We start from the raw sequence: 17,780 nt of genomic DNA on the forward strand, positions 1-17,780 counted from the left end.
CATTTCCGAGTTGATATCTGAGACTAAAAGCTCATGCGGATAACATCCTATCATGTTAACTTCATTTTCATTCCTATTTCTATAGATCTGAATAGTACCATTATCCAACAGCACTTGGAGATCTCTTCTCACAATCGAACATCCGTGAGGATCTACACAACATATGCTACAGGAACCATAGTGATGCTGGCGAAAATTCTGCCCTCGACAGAGAGTGGCGTGCATTTGTACCAAATCGGCTCTTGAGAAATTGATATTATAGACTCGATATGGACCAGGACATCCATACACCATGTTTACAACATGCCCTCCATGATTGGGCAGCGGATTTGCTTGCACATTAGGATTCAAATTTCTGAAAGAGAGGAGATTAGATCTTACCAACCTCTGAACTTCATGTTTTAAAGCTATGCAATGCTCGAGATCATGGCCAGGTGCACCTTGATGATAAGGGCATGAGACCTCAGCTTTGTACCACCATGGGAGTTTCTCAGGTACTGGTGGTGGTGCTTTAGTTTGAACAAGACCTCTTTTAATCAAAGCAGGATACAATTCTGTGTAAGTCATTGGAATCGGATCAAACTGTGGAGCTCTTTGTACACGATTCTGATTATTGTTAAACTGCTGAACCTGTTGTCGAGGCTGTTGTTGTTGAAACTGCGGGGTAAATCCCGGATTCGGTGTTGTATTAACGGCTGGTGCAACAGCAGCTACCTGTCGTTGACGATTGACATTTCCTCTTGGCTTCCCTTGGGACACCATGTCAACACTTTGTTCTTTCTTCTTTGGGAAACCACTTCCAAACTTTTTGGTTCCGCTCGAAGATCCACCTTCTTTAGTTAGACGTCCGGTTCGGACTCCTTCTTCTAGACGCATCCCCATGTTTACCATTTCAGTGAAATCACTTGGAGCACTAGCAATCATGCGTTCATAGTAAAACGGACTGAGAGTATTCAGGAAGATCTTTGTCATCTCTTTCTCTTTTAACGGTGGATTAATCTGAGCAGCAGTTTCTCTCCATCGTTGGGCATATTCTTTGAAAGTTTCATGGTCTTTCTGAGCCATGGATCGAAGCTGATCTCTGTCCGGAGCCATATCCGAGTTATACTTGTATTGTCGGACAAAGGCCTCGCCTAAGTCATTGAAAGTTCGAATATTGGTGCTATCCAAGCCTGTGTACCACTTCAGTGCGGCACCAGTCAAACTGTCTTGAAAGTAATGGATAAGCAACTGATGATTATCTGCATAAGTAGACATCTTCCGGGCATACATCACGAGATGGCTTTGTGGACAAGAACTTCCTTTGTATTTCTCAAAGTCTGGGACCTTGAACTTGGCTGGTATCTGTACAGTGGGAACCAAACATAGCTCCTGGGCATTCTTTCCAAACAAATCTTTTCCCCGAATAGCTTTAACTTCCAGCTGAATCTTGTTGAACTGCTCTTGGAGATCTTCCACAAGATTACGCTGATTTGTGCTATCACCTTGATCATGATAAATCTCATTGCCATCATAAGGAACAGTGTGAACCGTAGGAGTCAGAACTGTCATAGTGGGTTGAGAAAGTGCCATAGTGACTTGAGAAAAAGTTACCCCCTGATTTGGAGTAAACTGAACCTTGCGTAGCAGGCGCTTCAGTCGTAGATGTTTGAACCCCAGAAACATTATGGCGGAAACCTGTACCAAAGCTGAAAGGCGTGCCCCAACCTTCTGGCATGGAGAAAGATGGAATACCGAACGCAACTGTAGAAACTGGAGTAGTGACTTCAGATGTTACCGTTGCTTGACTGTTGGGTGGCGGCGGCTTATTTTGTGCGGCCATTAAGGAGTCAACCAGAGTAGTGAGACTTTCCAACTTTTCCTGAAGGGTGGTCACTGTACCACGAAGCTCAATATTCTCTTGTTCAGAGTGTTCCATTACTCTTCTTCTGTTTGAACGAGTATTGTATCTGTGATCTGATTGCGAGCGCGGTCGAGAAACTTTGAGACGCGACAGCTTGACGATCTATTGGAGAAAGATCCAAAAGATAAGACTCTATACAACAGACTCGATATGCAGAATGATGTATGCAAAAAGAAATTTATGATTTTTCCAAACATCTTAAAGATTATTTCCTTGCAAACATTTGAACACAAACAAATCTTTTATTCATTTTTTTTTATTGCAATAATGGGAAATGTTACAACATTGGAGCGTAGCTCCTTACAAAAGCAAATGATAAATAAAAAAGCTAAACAAATCCTAAGCATCTTCATCAGACGAAGAACCAAATGCATTGTGCAACTTGAGCTTCATGATTTCTTTCCCATAGCGAGCTTTCAATTCGGCCTTTTCAGCTCTCAGCTTGTCAACCACATTCTTCCAATTGTCAGGTATCGGAGCGTCGCTTGTTGAGCCTTCAAGCTTTTTCTTGCTTTCTTTGACGTATCTTCTGATTGCGGCATCTTTCCGACGGATCTTCTCATCTTTGTTCATGAGCCATCCATCCTGATAATAGAGAGTTTCTTCGTGTTCTTTCACTTGTTTCTTCAACTTTCTATTTTCCACATCAGTTCTTCGAAACTTTTCTTTCCAAGCGTCTTTCTCTATCCTCATCTTGGTCAAAGTGTCTTGGTATTCCTCCATAGCGGGAATGTTGGGTCGTTGAGGCACCACAGGGAACATGGGTTTTTCATAATCATAAGGCATTTGAAACTCCCTTGCTCTTTTCTTTACCCAACAGATGTAGGCGCTCGTAGCGATACAGTTCTTTGTCTCACCTTTTTCTTTCCATCGGATGTCGTACCAGGCTTTCACCATTTTTGTTTTCAACCCTTGAGGATCATTTCCTTCCTGATAAAAGTAACTTTCCACTGTAGGGCCAATGGGTTTAGTTGAATTTGCATACCCGAGTTGTCGTCGGGCTAGGACCGGATTGTAGTTAATTCCTCCTTGTGTACCAATGAGGGGTACGTTGGCGAATTCTCCACAGCTTTCAATGGTTTCTGTACCGCAGCGAGCCAAGGTATACCACTGAATATCATTATGGGTAAGAGACATAAGTCTTTGAGACCATCGTAAACCTTCCCGGTTTTCCGTGAAAATGAGAGACTTAGGTAAGTGTGAAACAATCCATTTAAACAACAGAGGTGCACAACATACAATAATTCCACCACCTTGGTGATTCCTATGATGGACGGAGAAATACATGTCACCAAGCAGAGTCGGAACGGGATTTCCATTCAAAAAGACCTTTATGGCATTGATATCAACAAAGTCGTCGATATTGGGAAACAGAACCAACCCATAGATGAGCAAGGCTAGTACAGCTTCAAAAGCTATCATGCTACCAGTCTCGATGAAGTCAAAGGCTTTCTTTATTAGAAACTGTGAAGGCAAACCTGGAAGGTTTCCTTTGGTAGTCCAATTACTCTCTACTTCAGATTTCTTCAAGTGAGTTCCTGTTGCAATGACTGGTGACTTAGGAATGGCTTCCAAACCATTGAAAGGTATTTTGTCAGACACAGGAATACCCAAAAGATTGGCATATTCTTCCAAGGTTGGTACCAACTGATAGTCTGGAAAGGTAAAACACCGGTAGACGGGGTCATAAAACTGAACCAGAGTTTTGAGAAGTCCTTCATCGACATGAGTGTTCAAAATAGGCAAAAGCTTTCCATGGCTTTTCCTAAAATCAGAGGGATCTTGTACAAAAGACACTAACTCTTTCAGTCTTTCCACATTAGGCTCTTTGAAACCGTACCTCTTGGTATACCTTTTTTCCATAACTTAACCTAATCCTATAATGTTTGCAAATAAAATTCTCTAATTGTTTGGAAAAATCATGTTTTTATGGAAAAAGATGGGTTTTCTAATGAATGTATGAATGCATGGATGCATGGATGCCACATATTCAAACATGGTAAGGCAAACATGGTAGTTCAAACATGGTACTGTAAACATGGTAACACAAACATGGTAACACAAACATGGTAACACAAAGGTTCAAAGGTCCAGCGTCACGAGCATGAGGTCAGAGAACCAAACATGGGATAGTTCTAGTTAATCACCTGCAAAACATGTTCTACTGATACGTCAGAGTCTACATTTTTCTTTCGGATATTACCGGCTTTCCATAATTAAACTCATGAGCCAGTAATATTCTCAAGAAAAACTCGTCTGAGTGTGGTTCTCCGCATGACAACTAATCCAAGTCTTCACCTGAATAGTTTCTGCACCACAACCTAATAAGGCCAGGATGGGTTGGGGTTCTACGGTCTCTCAGCTTCTACAGTTCAATGAAAGCAACAATGTCTTCGCAATTAACTCGCTAAACATATATTACAAACAAGGAACCTCCACTGAGCGGAAGGATTCTCACGCGCGCCTGCACATGACTATACCCTCCACCTAATTTCTTATGTGTACTTAATCCGGGTTAGGATTTGTCCATAATGTATCACTTGTAACAGAATCCACACAAGTAACAGAACCAAAGAACCAAACAAGAACATAATAAAACAAATAGAAATAACCCTTTCTTTGGAAACAATAAAAAGATGGTCCCCAGTGAAGTCGCCATTTTTCTGTCGCGGGGAAAAATCGTTGTCTTTTTTCGGGATGAGACACCTGATGCCTTCTTTGGGCTCGAGTGCTCGAAAAAATGATTTTTCTTTTGTACGGACCAAACTTTTTATTATTTCCAAAAGAGGAAAAGGAAAAAAGTTGCAATAACCTAAAAGTGGGGGAGAGATCTTGGGTAAGAGGGTTGGTTATACGAAGGGAAGGTATTAGCACCCAACGTATCTATAGTACTCTATAGGTTTCTTTGTTTTATTTATTCCATTCTTGTTAGGGTGGAGGTTCTTGTGAAATAGGTGGGACCTAAGGTGTTTGTTTGATTATGCTCGCAAAGATCATCGCGATCCTCTGCATACATATCCCTTAGAGGGAATCAGAGCATCTGTAGCTCGGGGTCTACGGGTGCTAAGGTTTGAATGGTTTTTTTTGTTTTGTTTTGCTCGCCAAGGATCGACCTTGTGCCTACGTATTCTCAAAGGGATGTTGAGAAAGTCAGAGCAATCGTAGTTCCCACTTATGCTAGTGGAAGCAAAGGATAAGAGACAAATGTCATCTAAATGTTCGATGTATCTAATCTATATCATCACATACATCTGTTTGATTTTGTTTGAAAATCTTTTCATTATAAGCCCGGGGCCATGCCACTTAGGGTGCTTAGAATGATAAAGATGTTTTTGTTGTTTAACCAGCCTTGTGGTAAAAACTTTCAATGAAGTCAGCCTTGTGACAAAAAGTTTTGATTAATCAGCCAGCCTCGTGGCAAAAGTTTCAATGAAGTCAGCCTTGTGACAAAAACTTTGATTAATCAGCCAGTACGGTGGCAAAACGATTTGCTTGATTAGCCAGCCTTGTGGCAAAAAGAAGTTTGATTGATTAGCCAGCCTTGTGGCAAAAAAGTTTGATTGATTGATTGTTTGTGATGATATAGAAGAGATACTCCTATCATAGAGATGAAAAATGTCTAATCTCCTAGGGTATTTGTTTTGGATATTGGGGATGCTTATAAGAAGCCCGTGGGTCCTTGTACGAAGCCCAAGAGGAGGCTATCCGAGGGTCCTTGCATTGTAAGCCCAAGAGGAGGCTATGGGAGGGACAATCCAGGGTCCTTGCATTGTAAGCCCAAGAGGAGGCTATGGGAGGGTCACTCGTTTATACAAAGCCCAAGGGGAGGCATGGTATAGTTGGTCTGAGCTCTTAGAGCGATTTCACCGGGAAACCATACTCTATGTCCTAACCTAAACTAGTGGAGATTCTTTGCACGAAGCCCAATAGGAGGCCATGGGGAACCTAGTGTTGTACTAAGTTGAACAAGCACACATATCACACATATGAACAAACATGAACAAGTATGAACAAACATGAACAGGTATGAACAATTATATATGACAAAGTGTGTGTATATAATGGAGTTTATGAAGGAAATATACCTGTAAGCATGATCCATTTGTATACACAGGGGCTCGGGACTTACACTCGGGAAGAGGTCCGCTTGAGTTTATTCAAAGCTATGTAAACAGGTATTTACAAAAGGGCTTGGGACTTATACCTACATGGAGGCCCATGGTATTTTTGGGAAGATTTAAAGAAAACCTTCATTTTTGGTTTGTTATTCAAAGTTAAAAATCAAACTGATCGAGATATGTACAAAACGGTATATGTACAATGAAATACCTAATTTCATGTACAGGAATGGGTATGTACAAAAGGGCTTGGGACTTATACCTACGTGGAGGCCCGTGTTTTATTTACAAAACATGGTTGATTGTTTATTTACAGGACGCGAGGTTTCGCTTTTGAAAAACTGTTTGAAGATTGTTTTGAAAAGTATTGTTTTGAAAGAGTTTTCTGTACAAAGAAAAACTGTAAAAAGGAAAAAGAGTGGGTCTTATACTCTCTAATATTCGAGAGGCCCCACTTCGTTTTGAAAATCAATTGATCAATTAAAAAGGTTTAATCAATAGTTTCAAAAAGAAATGGTTTATCGTTTTTGAAAAGAATCGCGATCGCTCGTTTTAAAACGATTTGAATTTGAAAGAAATCAACTTAATTAAGTTTAAATCAAATTTTAATGCTTAATTAAGACCTAAGTGATTAGGGTTTGATAAAAAATATTTACAAGTGATTATGTTTGAAAAATCAAATGAAAAAAACAAATTTTAAAGTATTAAAAATACTTAAAATACGTCATTTTAAACTTAATTAAAAGTATATTAAATAAATCCTCTTTTTGTTATTTTTTTTGATATTGTCAAAATATGTATATTAAATAAGAAGTGTTTAAAAAATGAAGAAAAAATAAGTTAGTTTGATTGGTTAAATAATTAAATGAAGTTGTGTGAAAAATGAAAGAAAAATAGTTGTAAAAAAAAGGTTTTGGTCCCTAAGGGTGTTGAACCCACGACCTGGAGGTTGTTTCTCAAAACAAAAGCCAACTGAGCCACGCTTGTGGCTTGTTACATACACGCGTCCATTTAATTATATTAAGAAACGAAAATTTGAACTTTCTGAACAAAAAGCGCGCCAAGAACAACCATCCCCATTTGATTTTGAAAATCTTTGAAACTGGATTGTTTTGATCAAGTGAAGGGTCTAATTCACTCGGTTTTTCACAAGGATCACGATGGTGGTCTTTAATTTCATTTATTTTTACTCTAAGGGGGTCAATTTTGTGATGAACACGAAGAACCCTAAAACTGAAATTCAAAGTGAAATCGTGTATGATCATGATATGATGCAATTGATTGAGGGTTAATGATCCTCATAGGTGCAGAAACAAGATGGTATGCTCATATTTCATTTATGATGCGTGATTCATAGAGTTTGAAGTTCAAGTGTTCTTACCTTAAAAACGGCAAAAGTGAGGATCGAATTCTGCAAATGAGGGCTTCCAGATGTTGTTTCTTGATCTGAACACCTTCAGTGGACCTTATGGAACATGTTTGGATGCTTGGAACCATCTGAATTCATCTGTGCTAAGCTGTGGTACCCGACCTGCATAACCTTGGAGTGTGAATCGAATTTGAAGATTATGAGGTTACAGATCATATGTGAGTGCTTGGATAGTTCATAAGTGATGTATGGATGATGTTAGAAGTGGTAGTTTGGACAGAATTGAGCCTGAACAACAATTGGCATGATAAGTCTCATGTTATGCATATTTGGAGGTGAGATGATGATTTTGAGTTTTCAGGTGTTTTGGGGTGTATGAGTGATTCAGACACACCATATATGACATTTAGAAGTTGTGGGAAGCATCACTTTGTTCAGAACTTGCAAGGTTTGGAGGTTGAGTTTTCTACCTCACTTTGAAACACATGACTTGTAATTCAAGAAAGAAGAGAGAAAACCTATAATTGTGAGGTTTTGGTGTGAATTGAAGAGTGATTTGCATCTCTATTTATAGGCCAAGGATTCTGAATGAAGAGCTCTTGCAAGTTGATCAAGAATGATGACTTGGCTTAAGAGATAAAATGGCATCTTTTGCATTTAATGCATATGGTTAAAAGTAACTAAACCATGGTTAATTTCCAAGCTTCCTATCCTCTTCCATTCTGATCTTCAAATCAGAAAATATCATTCAATCATTGCTTCTATGCATCATTGCTTGGATCATTGGCCATATAGTATAGAAACTTAGTGAAAATGGCTTGAAATTTCATGCTTAATGACCTCTAATGTCAAAATTCAAAACCATAGCTATGCTTCATATTTTTTTATGCTCTTGGACATTTTGGAAAGCTCATGTTACACACTTCAAAACCCTAGTTGAAAGTTTCTTCAAGATCTTTAAGGAAATGGGTGAAAAAGATCCATGAACTTTGAAGAAAATGAAGTTTTAAGTGAAATTTTCAAAAAGTACCAACTTTGAAGCACCATATCTCTTAAATGGTTGATCTTATGGAAAAATTTTATATGTGTCAAAGTTGTTTATTGGATCAAAATCTACAACTTTCATGTTGGAAGTTTTTTTCAGTTTGTAGGTGAAATTTTGAGAAATTCCCTTCCAAAGTTTGGAAAAAACCATTGAAAAACACTTAGAAAATTTTCTAAGTATGAAAAGTCAAACTTTGACTTTTTGATTCTTGATTGATTTTCTTGATTTTTCTTGATCAAATGACTTCTCATATCATATTTTGATGATTAAAAACTTCAAAAGTCATGGTTGACCAAAATTCCCCAAAAGTCAATGGTGATCTTGTACAGTTGACTTTTTCAGACGAATCGCGTTTCTGGAGATTTCAAATGAAACAGGCTATCCTCATCAAATGAATGGTATGAATGGATCATATTGAGGCATTAGAGGATATTGTGCCATGGTTTGAGTTGTGACACCATGTCCTGATTAAAAAGGCAGTGGTTCAGTGAATTAGGTCAAAAACCCTAATTGTCGACCAGATGAAATTGATGACTGTAGGTCTTGAATTGAGATGTAATTTCCATTGTATATTGTCATAGGAATTATTTGAAGATGATTGAAACCTTTGATTGACTTCCTGGGGATTTTTAGGGTTTCCCAAATGTGATCCCTAATTTCAGTCCCTGATAGTTCAAAAACCCTGATCTGAGGATTTGTCTGATCAATCTTTGTATAGGAGATGTTCTGAGCCAATGGATTAGGTCAAAATGATGCACTTGGGGTCTTGAGGTCATGTCCCAAGTCATTAGGTCAAATTCTGAGCAAAGGTCAAGAGTATGCTATCTTCAGTCAAAACCCTAATTCAGTCGATTCAAAGCTGTTGAGTTTGTTGAAATGAATCTCTGAGGACCAAATGTTAATTGTTGATGAAGATGATTCATTTGAAATGAAGGGAGAACAAAACCCTAATTGATTGTTACTTGTACTGATGAGTGATTTCCTGATTAAATCCTGCTGAGTCACAAGTAACAAACACAAGCTATGCAATTTGTTAGAGATGCAAATGATGCATATGCAAATGATATGAGGTGGTATCTTAGGTCAAAAATTGGGGTATGACACAGTCCTCCCCATCGAAGTGGAAATTCCATCTCTAAGAGTCCTAGCCGACACAAAGTTAGAAGAATCGAAATGGGTAAAAACCCATTTTGATCAGCTTAATCTCATTGAAGAAAAGCGACTGACAGCTTTGTGTCACGGACAACTCTATCCAAAAAGGATGAAAAGAGCGTTCGATAAAAAGGTCTGCCCTCGAACTTACAAAGAAGGGGATCTCGTCCTCAAGAAAATCTTACTACCCCGACTCGACGCCCGAGGAAAATGGACACCCAACTACGAAGGTCCATATGTCATAAAAACGGTATTCTCAGGAAGAGCACTTGTCCTCACTACCATGGATGGGGACGAGCTACCACATCCAATCAACTAATATGCGGTCAAGAAGTACTATGCCTAGCAAAGGCAAGATCCTAAGCCATGAATCCAAGGCAATTCGTCAAGGATAAGGAGTCGTGCAATCACCAACTACCGAAGTCAAAGGATTACTGGGGCCCTCGATAGCAAAAGAGCAACAACAGTATTAATATCATTTCTATTTGTCATTTCCCTTTTTCGCACTTTTTGTACATTCGCCAATTCAAGGCAACATCAATAAAAGCTTCCTCTTCTTTCATACTGTGCCTTCTCTTCATTTCAATACTATGTGCAAAGAATAATTTATTTTTCATAAACTTCAAAACATTGAACTTAAAATGAGAAACTTACAAACTGCTGAACAAAAAATATATATAGGGAAGTGAAACCACGACATCTTCGACAGGCAATATCCGCTTCACGCTGTGATCATTCTAAAACACCACAACCTCTCCTACCAGGGATGTCCCGGTGGACCAACCCTGGAAGATTCGAACTGAGATTCACAAAATTGCTCGAAAGGGTTAAACAAATCCAATGGGTGACAAAGAGATAAAACATCAAAGTCATCATACATACATATTCACTTGCATAAACATCCATACACACAACATTGACATACGACATTCATGCGCCTACAACAAAATCATAAGCATACGCATTTGCAAAACAACCATCTATACAGGTAAACTTGTCCAAAGGACGAGAAGGTCCCACCAGCTTGCTACAATGATAGCAAATGGCTCTTTTGGGATCAATCAAATTTTGATGACAAGGAAGTGGTCCTCACCACAAAACTTGTTTCCCAACTCCTATTCCCAATTTTGACGACAAGGAAGTGGTCCTCATTACAAAACTTGTTTCCCAACTCCTATTCCCAATTTTGATGACAAGAAAGTGGTCCTCACCACAAAACTTGTTTCCCAACTCCTATTCCCAATTCTAACGACAAGGAAGTGGTCCCTGCCACAAAACTTGTTTCCCAACTCCTATTCCCAATTTTGATGACGAGGAAGTGGTCCCCACCGCAAAACTTGTTTCCCAACTGCTATTCCCAATTTCAATGACAAGGAAGTGGGCCACGCCATAAACTTGTTTCCCAACTACGGTAGGGAGTAGGTATACCGACCAGGACTACTTACTAAGTCTATAGTAAGTGGGTTACCTACGAACTACAAACCCTTGCTAGTACCATGGTAAGGTAATCACCTTCTACGCAGCAAAGAAACTGCAAGTCCTCGCTATGTAAGTCTCTGGCGTTAGCAAGGCAATTCCTTTCTCTAATACTGGGTACAAGGCAAATTCAAGGGGTCTTCAATTATTTAATAACTCTTCGATCCGAAAAAACGTGAGAACTGCGTATCCTCACGCCCTTCAAATCCAAGGTAATTAAATAGGGGTAGCTGTCATACCCCAAAATTTGCCTTCCACATCTCATCCATAATAGTACAATGCTCAAAGGTTCCATCAGGGTATACTCCTAGTCAAGAGCCTCCTAAAGCTAGGGTTTGAGGCTCTCTTGAGGAAATAAACAAGACAAGATCCCTAATAAAGTTCTCCATGGCCCATGATGATCTAATATGACTCCATGACAGAAGTCAAGACCCAACTCCAAAGGTTACTTGTTCAAACAGCTCAAAAGATTCACAATCAACTGGTTTGACCTAAAAGTCAACCATAATCAAAGCACAGTCAAAACCTCTCAATTTTGGTCAACATCAAGTGGGTGAGAATATGTCTATCATTTGATCAAAGGTTGATCATGATCCATCAATAGAAACTCAGAAATGAACAAATGCAAGAAGGTTCAAATTAGGGTTTCTTTAGGAGAAAGTCAACTCAACTTTGACTGGCCATAACTTTCACATAAAACATCAGAAATTCCTCACTCAAAGCCTATTTGGAAGGAAATTGGATTCTCTACAACTTTGTCTCTCACAAGCCAAGGCCAGAAATGCTTCATTTGGAAGATATAACACAAAAGATTACAGGTCCTTTTCAAACATCAGTCAAAAGCAGTTTTTTGTCAAAGGGCATATGATCAAGATAAAATCTCCAAATGAAAAATATGTTCCAAAATGGCTTATAGAGGACATCTTGAGGTTTCCAAAAAGTCCTAGAAATCATTCATAGCTTAAAAATTGAGTGAGATATGCCTTGTCAAAGTTGGGTAATTTTGGAGGCAAAATGTGAAATAAAAGGGGTTCAAATTGGAATTTTTTGCAAATGGGCCTATCCTTTTATGACTTAATCTTGGTCCACAAGTTACTCATGTTATCCAAACCATGTGCCACGAATTTTAGCTTTTTATTTGATTTTTATATGATTTTTATTCATTTAAATAATGATTAAAATTGTCATCCACCTATCCCAGGCAGCTTTCATCCCTGGGCAGATCATTCACCATCATATCATGCTAGCTTATGAATTTATCAAAGGCTATAGTAGGAAATGTGGAGCTCCAAGGGCAATGATCCAATTAGACCTTCAAAAGGCCTATGACATGGTTGATTGGCAAGCCTTGGAAACTGTTTTGAAAGAATTGGGAATACCTTGTAGGTTTGTCAACTGGATTATGATTGTGGTGAGGACACTCACTTATAGGTTCAGGGTTAATGGCAACCTAACAACTGAGATGCAGGCTAAAAGAGGGGTGAGGCAAGGAGACCCCATATCTCCACTCCTCTTTGTGGCAATGATGGAGTACCTGAACAGATTGATGACTAAAATGCAAAAGGATCCAAAATTCAAGCACCATCCCAAGTGTAAAAAATTGGGGATCACACATCTCTCATTTGCAGATGATGTGCTCATGTTTTGCAGGGGAGAGTTTGATTCTGTGGAAACAATGATGAATAGCTTGCATACTTTTGCTGACACAACTGGGCTGATTGTGAATCCAAAGAAATGTAAAGTGTTCTTTGGTGGAGTGGATGAACATACAAAAAGAAGAATTATTGCACTCACTTCATATGAAGAAGGTATGCTCCCTTTCAGATACCTAGGAGTTCCTCTAACCACAAGAAAACTGAATATAAAGCACTATCTTCCACTCATTGATAAAATTCTGGCTAAGGTGAATCATTGGTCCTCTAGACTATTGAGTATGGCAGGCAGAATCCAGCTAGTTAGAACCACTACCACTGCTATTGGACAATTTTGGATGCATTGTCTTCCCCTTCCCAAGGCAGTCATAAGGAAGATAGATGGGATTTATAGAAGCTTTATTTGGACTGGTAAAGCAATTGTCAGCAAGAAAAGTCCCATTGCTTGGGAGTCAGTCTGCAAGCCAAAGAACATGGGAGGTATGAACATCTTTAACCTCTCTTTATGGAATGATGTAGCTCTGTTGAAATGCTTGTGGAATCTGAGTTGAAAGGCTGATAACCTTTGGGTCAAATGGGTGCATACTCATTACCTAAAGAGTAAAACATTACTGGAGGTGGATATTAGGAATAGTTGCTCATGGGTGATAAAGAAAATTCTGAGAATGAGAGAGCAACTTCCTAATTTGCAGCCTACATGGGATCTCATGATCCAAAAGAGGAAATTTTGTATGCATAGTGTGTATGTCAAGATGATGAAGGCTGACAGGGTGCCTTGGCGATACTTAATTCAGGATAAATATGCGAGACCTAGAGCTATCACCCTCACTTGGATGGCATGCCATGGAAGATTGAGCACAAAGGATAGACTGAGAAAACATGGCTTCATAACTGATCGTGTGTGCAGTTTGTGTAATGCTGATGATGAGACTCATGATCACCTTATGTTTGGCTGCAGTGTTGCGAAGGGAATCTGGAAACATGTACTCCACTGGCTAGGCATTAAACACGATCCTCAACCTTGGTCCATGGAGATTGACTGGCTCATTCGTATGATTGGTAAGAAAGGCTGGCGGTTTAGAGTCCTGAAGATTGCTCTAGCCGAGACAGTTTATGAAGTTTGGCATTATAGGAATGATATAATTTTTAGAGGAAATACACATAGAAGCACAAGTATAGATATTGCAAATAGAATCATAGAGAAAGTGATATATAGAGGGTGGTATTCACCCAAATTAAGAAAGCAAATAGCTACCTTAATGCCTTAGTTAGTATTGGTGGTTATTTTGGATGGTTGGATCTTGGATCACCTTGTAATTAGACTGTTTTTTTGAATTAATAATATATCCCTTGATTCAGAAAAAAAATAATAATGATTTAAAATTGTATAAATCAAAGGAAATCAAATATTTGGAAAAAGGTCACATAATAACCAATTCCAATCAGCATTTATACCACAATATCATATAATTTTCGTGGATAAATGATTGGAAAGAATTGGTGCAAAATTGGATGAAAATAGAAAGTAAATAAAATCAAATTTTCTCAAAACTTCAAGATTGGATGCAAGAGATTTTTGGACTTTTTTTCAAACCTAATTCACTCACTATAAGTAGAGGAGATAGTACACACGAATAGGGGTTGAGCTTTCTGGTCAGAGGCATAAGCGCAAGAAAAAGAAAATCTTCAAGAAACTCAGATTCGGTTTTGGCAATTGAGAAGGTTTCAACAAGATTGAAAGAGTGCAAAAGCTTCCTTAAAGGTTCTTGAAGGTGACTGGATTGGTACTCTACATCAACACCCCCAGAACATCATCCAATTAGTCAAGGTATGTGACTTTGAACTTTGTATCGATTGGCATAATCCGTGCATCCTCATGCTAAATCGATTGTGTATTATGATTCATATGATTGCTGTGAACGTTTCTGGATCATTAGACTAAAATTTGCGTGGTTAAAACTCACTTTGCCATTAACGTCCGAGTTGAGCTTTTTGGGTTTAATTTGGGGTTTTTCTGTTAGGATAAAATTAGGTTAAGTTAGGAGCATGGTTAGGTTCGCATGATTAAAACAAAGAGATTGGGGGTGGTGCGAAAGATTTATATACATATATGCCCTATTCGTTATTTTCCAGGTACACCGGCTACGAAAGAATTCGTCGCAAATCCGTAGGGAATTTTACAGTTTTTTTGCAGACTCTTTGGGGACGACGATGATGTGTCTCCATATTACTGGATCGTTTGAAATTTTCGCGCGCATCTTTGTGTGTTTTTTCTTGTTTTTTATATGTTGTGATGCGTGCGTTTTGTTAACACGCGTTGAGTTAAGTTGAGTTGGCAAGGGCATGGTTTAAGCCTGGGGTGTGGGTTCGATCCCTCACTCCCACATATATTTTTTCTTAATTTCCAATCCCTGATCACATGCGCCTATAGCCTTAGGGTGTACCATGCATCCTCAGATCTGACCCATTAATTCACTAAACCTTTAGATCTAATGCCCAGAATTTGGTCCCTATACCATGTACCTTAGTGACAACCCCATTGAATCAAAATCTCTATTAACTTATTAATTTTAATTATTATTATTATTTAAAATCTTTTTCCTAAATTACTATTAATTTATTTATATAATAAATAATTTCCTTAAATAAGTATAAATTAATTATAAATTTCCAATTTATTGTTCGTTCCGATTAAATCCATTAATCGTGATGGGCAATAATCGATTTTCTTAAAATACTTATTTAATTAAAATATATTTTTTTTATTTGGCTAAAGGGTTTCAACCATTTTTATTGGTTGCGATGATTAGCCTATTTTCTTCGTTTTAATTCATTATTATTTTTAATCGAATCAATCGATTACGAGAGATAATGATACAAATTAAATTATTAAATTCCTAAAAAATACTTTTATTCATTATTAGTGATAATTGAATCCATCAATTAAAATTGGTAACGATACGACTATTAATCTTTTAACTATGGTGATCGAATCTATCGATCATTGCGGTTAATGGTAACAAATAAAAATCAGGGTTGTACGCCCAAACCTTAAAACATTTCCCAAACCTTTTCAAACTTCAAATTATCGCAACTACGATAGGCCACTCAAAAAGCCTCCAAAACCATATCAAATCAAGTTTTAACTCTAAGGGCGTACAACCCTTCCCCGAACTACGTAGACTCTGATCCTCCATAAGGAGGTACGTAGGCACTTGGTAACAAGGCGAGTCCCCCTCCTCCAAACTCTAATCATGTCAATAATTAGCCTTTAACCCTATTAACTGTCTGTTACCTTTCTTTATTTTTTTGCCATAAACCTTGACCTTATAATGCAAACCTTAGGAAAGGGTTTAGGGTGCCTAACACCTTCCCTCTATTTCAATATAACAAATATAAGAACATTACTGTGAGTGGAAATGTCATGTCATCAGTGCCCTTATCTATAATATAAGAAAATTAATAGTTGTGGAAAAGTCCAAAAAACCCTTATTTGATTTTTTGCCACCACATTAAAATTGTGGTTTTTTGGTCTTTGTACCATAAAGTTCTTAATTTTATTATTAAAATAATATAACTCTTATATTTTATCAAACTTATCAAATCTCTCTCTATCTCTCTCTCTCTCTCTCTCTCTCTCTCTCTCTCTCTCTTCTCTATTTTTTTTCTCTTTCATCACTCTCTCACTTCTTTCTTCCAAAAAAATTCTATCAATTTATAATATAAGAAAATTAATGGTTGTGGAAAAGTCCAAAATACCCTTATTTGATTTTTTGCCACCACATTAAAATTGTGGTTTTTTGGTATTTGTATCATAATGTTCTTAATTTTATTATTAAGATAATACAACTCATATATTTTATCAAACTTATCAAATCTCTTTCTATTCTCTATTTTTTTCTCTTTCATCACTCTCTCACTTCTTTCGTCCAAAGAAATTCTATCAATCTATAATATAAAAAAATTAATGGTTGTGGAAAAGTCTAAAATACCCTTATTTGATTTTTTGCCACCACATTAAAATTGTGGTTTTTTGGTCTTTGTATCATAAAGTTCTTAATTTTATTATTAAACTAATACAACTCTTATATTTTATCAAACCTCTCTCTATTCTCTATTTTTTTCTCTTTCATCACTTTCTCACTTCTTTCTTCCAAAAAAATTCTATCAATCTATAATATAAGAAAATTAATGATTGTGGAATAGTCTAAAATACCCTTATTTTTGTAAATGATACCTAAACAAAAATGAAGTTTGTATACAGGAAAAAATCTGTTATTGACCTAAATATTTTTATATACGAAAAATTGTATTTATGATCAAATATTTTTTATCAAAAAATGGTATACGGGAAAAAATATATTATTGATCTAAATATTTTAATATACGAAAATTTAATATTGATCCAAATATTTTTGTAAATGATACATAAACAAAAATAATATCTGTATACGGAAAAAAATCAATTATTTACGAAAAATGGTATTTATGACCCAAATATTTTTTATTTAAAAATGGTATACGGGAAAAAATTTATTATTGATCTAAATATTTTTATATACGAAATTTACTATTGATCCAAATATTTTTGTAAATGATACCTAAACAAAAATGAAGTCTGTATACGGGAAAAAAATCTTTTATTGATTTAAATATTTTTATATACGAGAAATGGTATTTATGATTAAATATTTTTAATCCAAAAATGGTATAAGGGAAAAAATCTATTGATCGAAATATTTTTATATATGAAATAATCAATTATTTATCTAATTTTTTTTAACAGTTTTATTTAAAATAAATGATGTATACAAATTTGCGTAACCGAACAGAACCCGTGTGTATGCACGGGTTTGTTACTAGTCTCTAAATATAACTCAATTTTAAATATGAGAACTTTATATGTAATCTTGACTGTCTTTTTCAGTTTCTGGTTTGATTCTAATCTCTCTCTTTCCATTCCCGTCCTTTTGCAACCCTTCATATCTAATCAATCAAACTGTTACTCTATGCTTTCATCTTGAAAACTCAACCAGACTATCTCTTTTCACATATCTGAAAACCC

At 37.0% G+C, this 17,780-nt stretch overlaps 1 protein-coding gene across 1 annotated transcript; it reads left to right on the forward strand.

The window, feature by feature from the left end:
• The first annotated feature begins 13,380 nt into the window (after positions 1-13,380).
• LOC131641346 (uncharacterized) lies at positions 13,381-13,983 on the forward strand. The gene has a single exon (XM_058911652.1). The coding sequence runs from the start codon at positions 13,381-13,383 to the stop codon at positions 13,981-13,983; it is 603 nt and encodes a 200-aa protein (XP_058767635.1).
• The last annotated feature ends 3,797 nt before the right edge of the window (positions 13,984-17,780 follow it).

This window comes from Vicia villosa, unplaced genomic scaffold (assembly GCF_029867415.1).
Source record: "Vicia villosa cultivar HV-30 ecotype Madison, WI unplaced genomic scaffold, Vvil1.0 ctg.003681F_1_1, whole genome shotgun sequence".
NCBI lineage: Eukaryota > Viridiplantae > Streptophyta > Magnoliopsida > Fabales > Fabaceae > Vicia > Vicia villosa.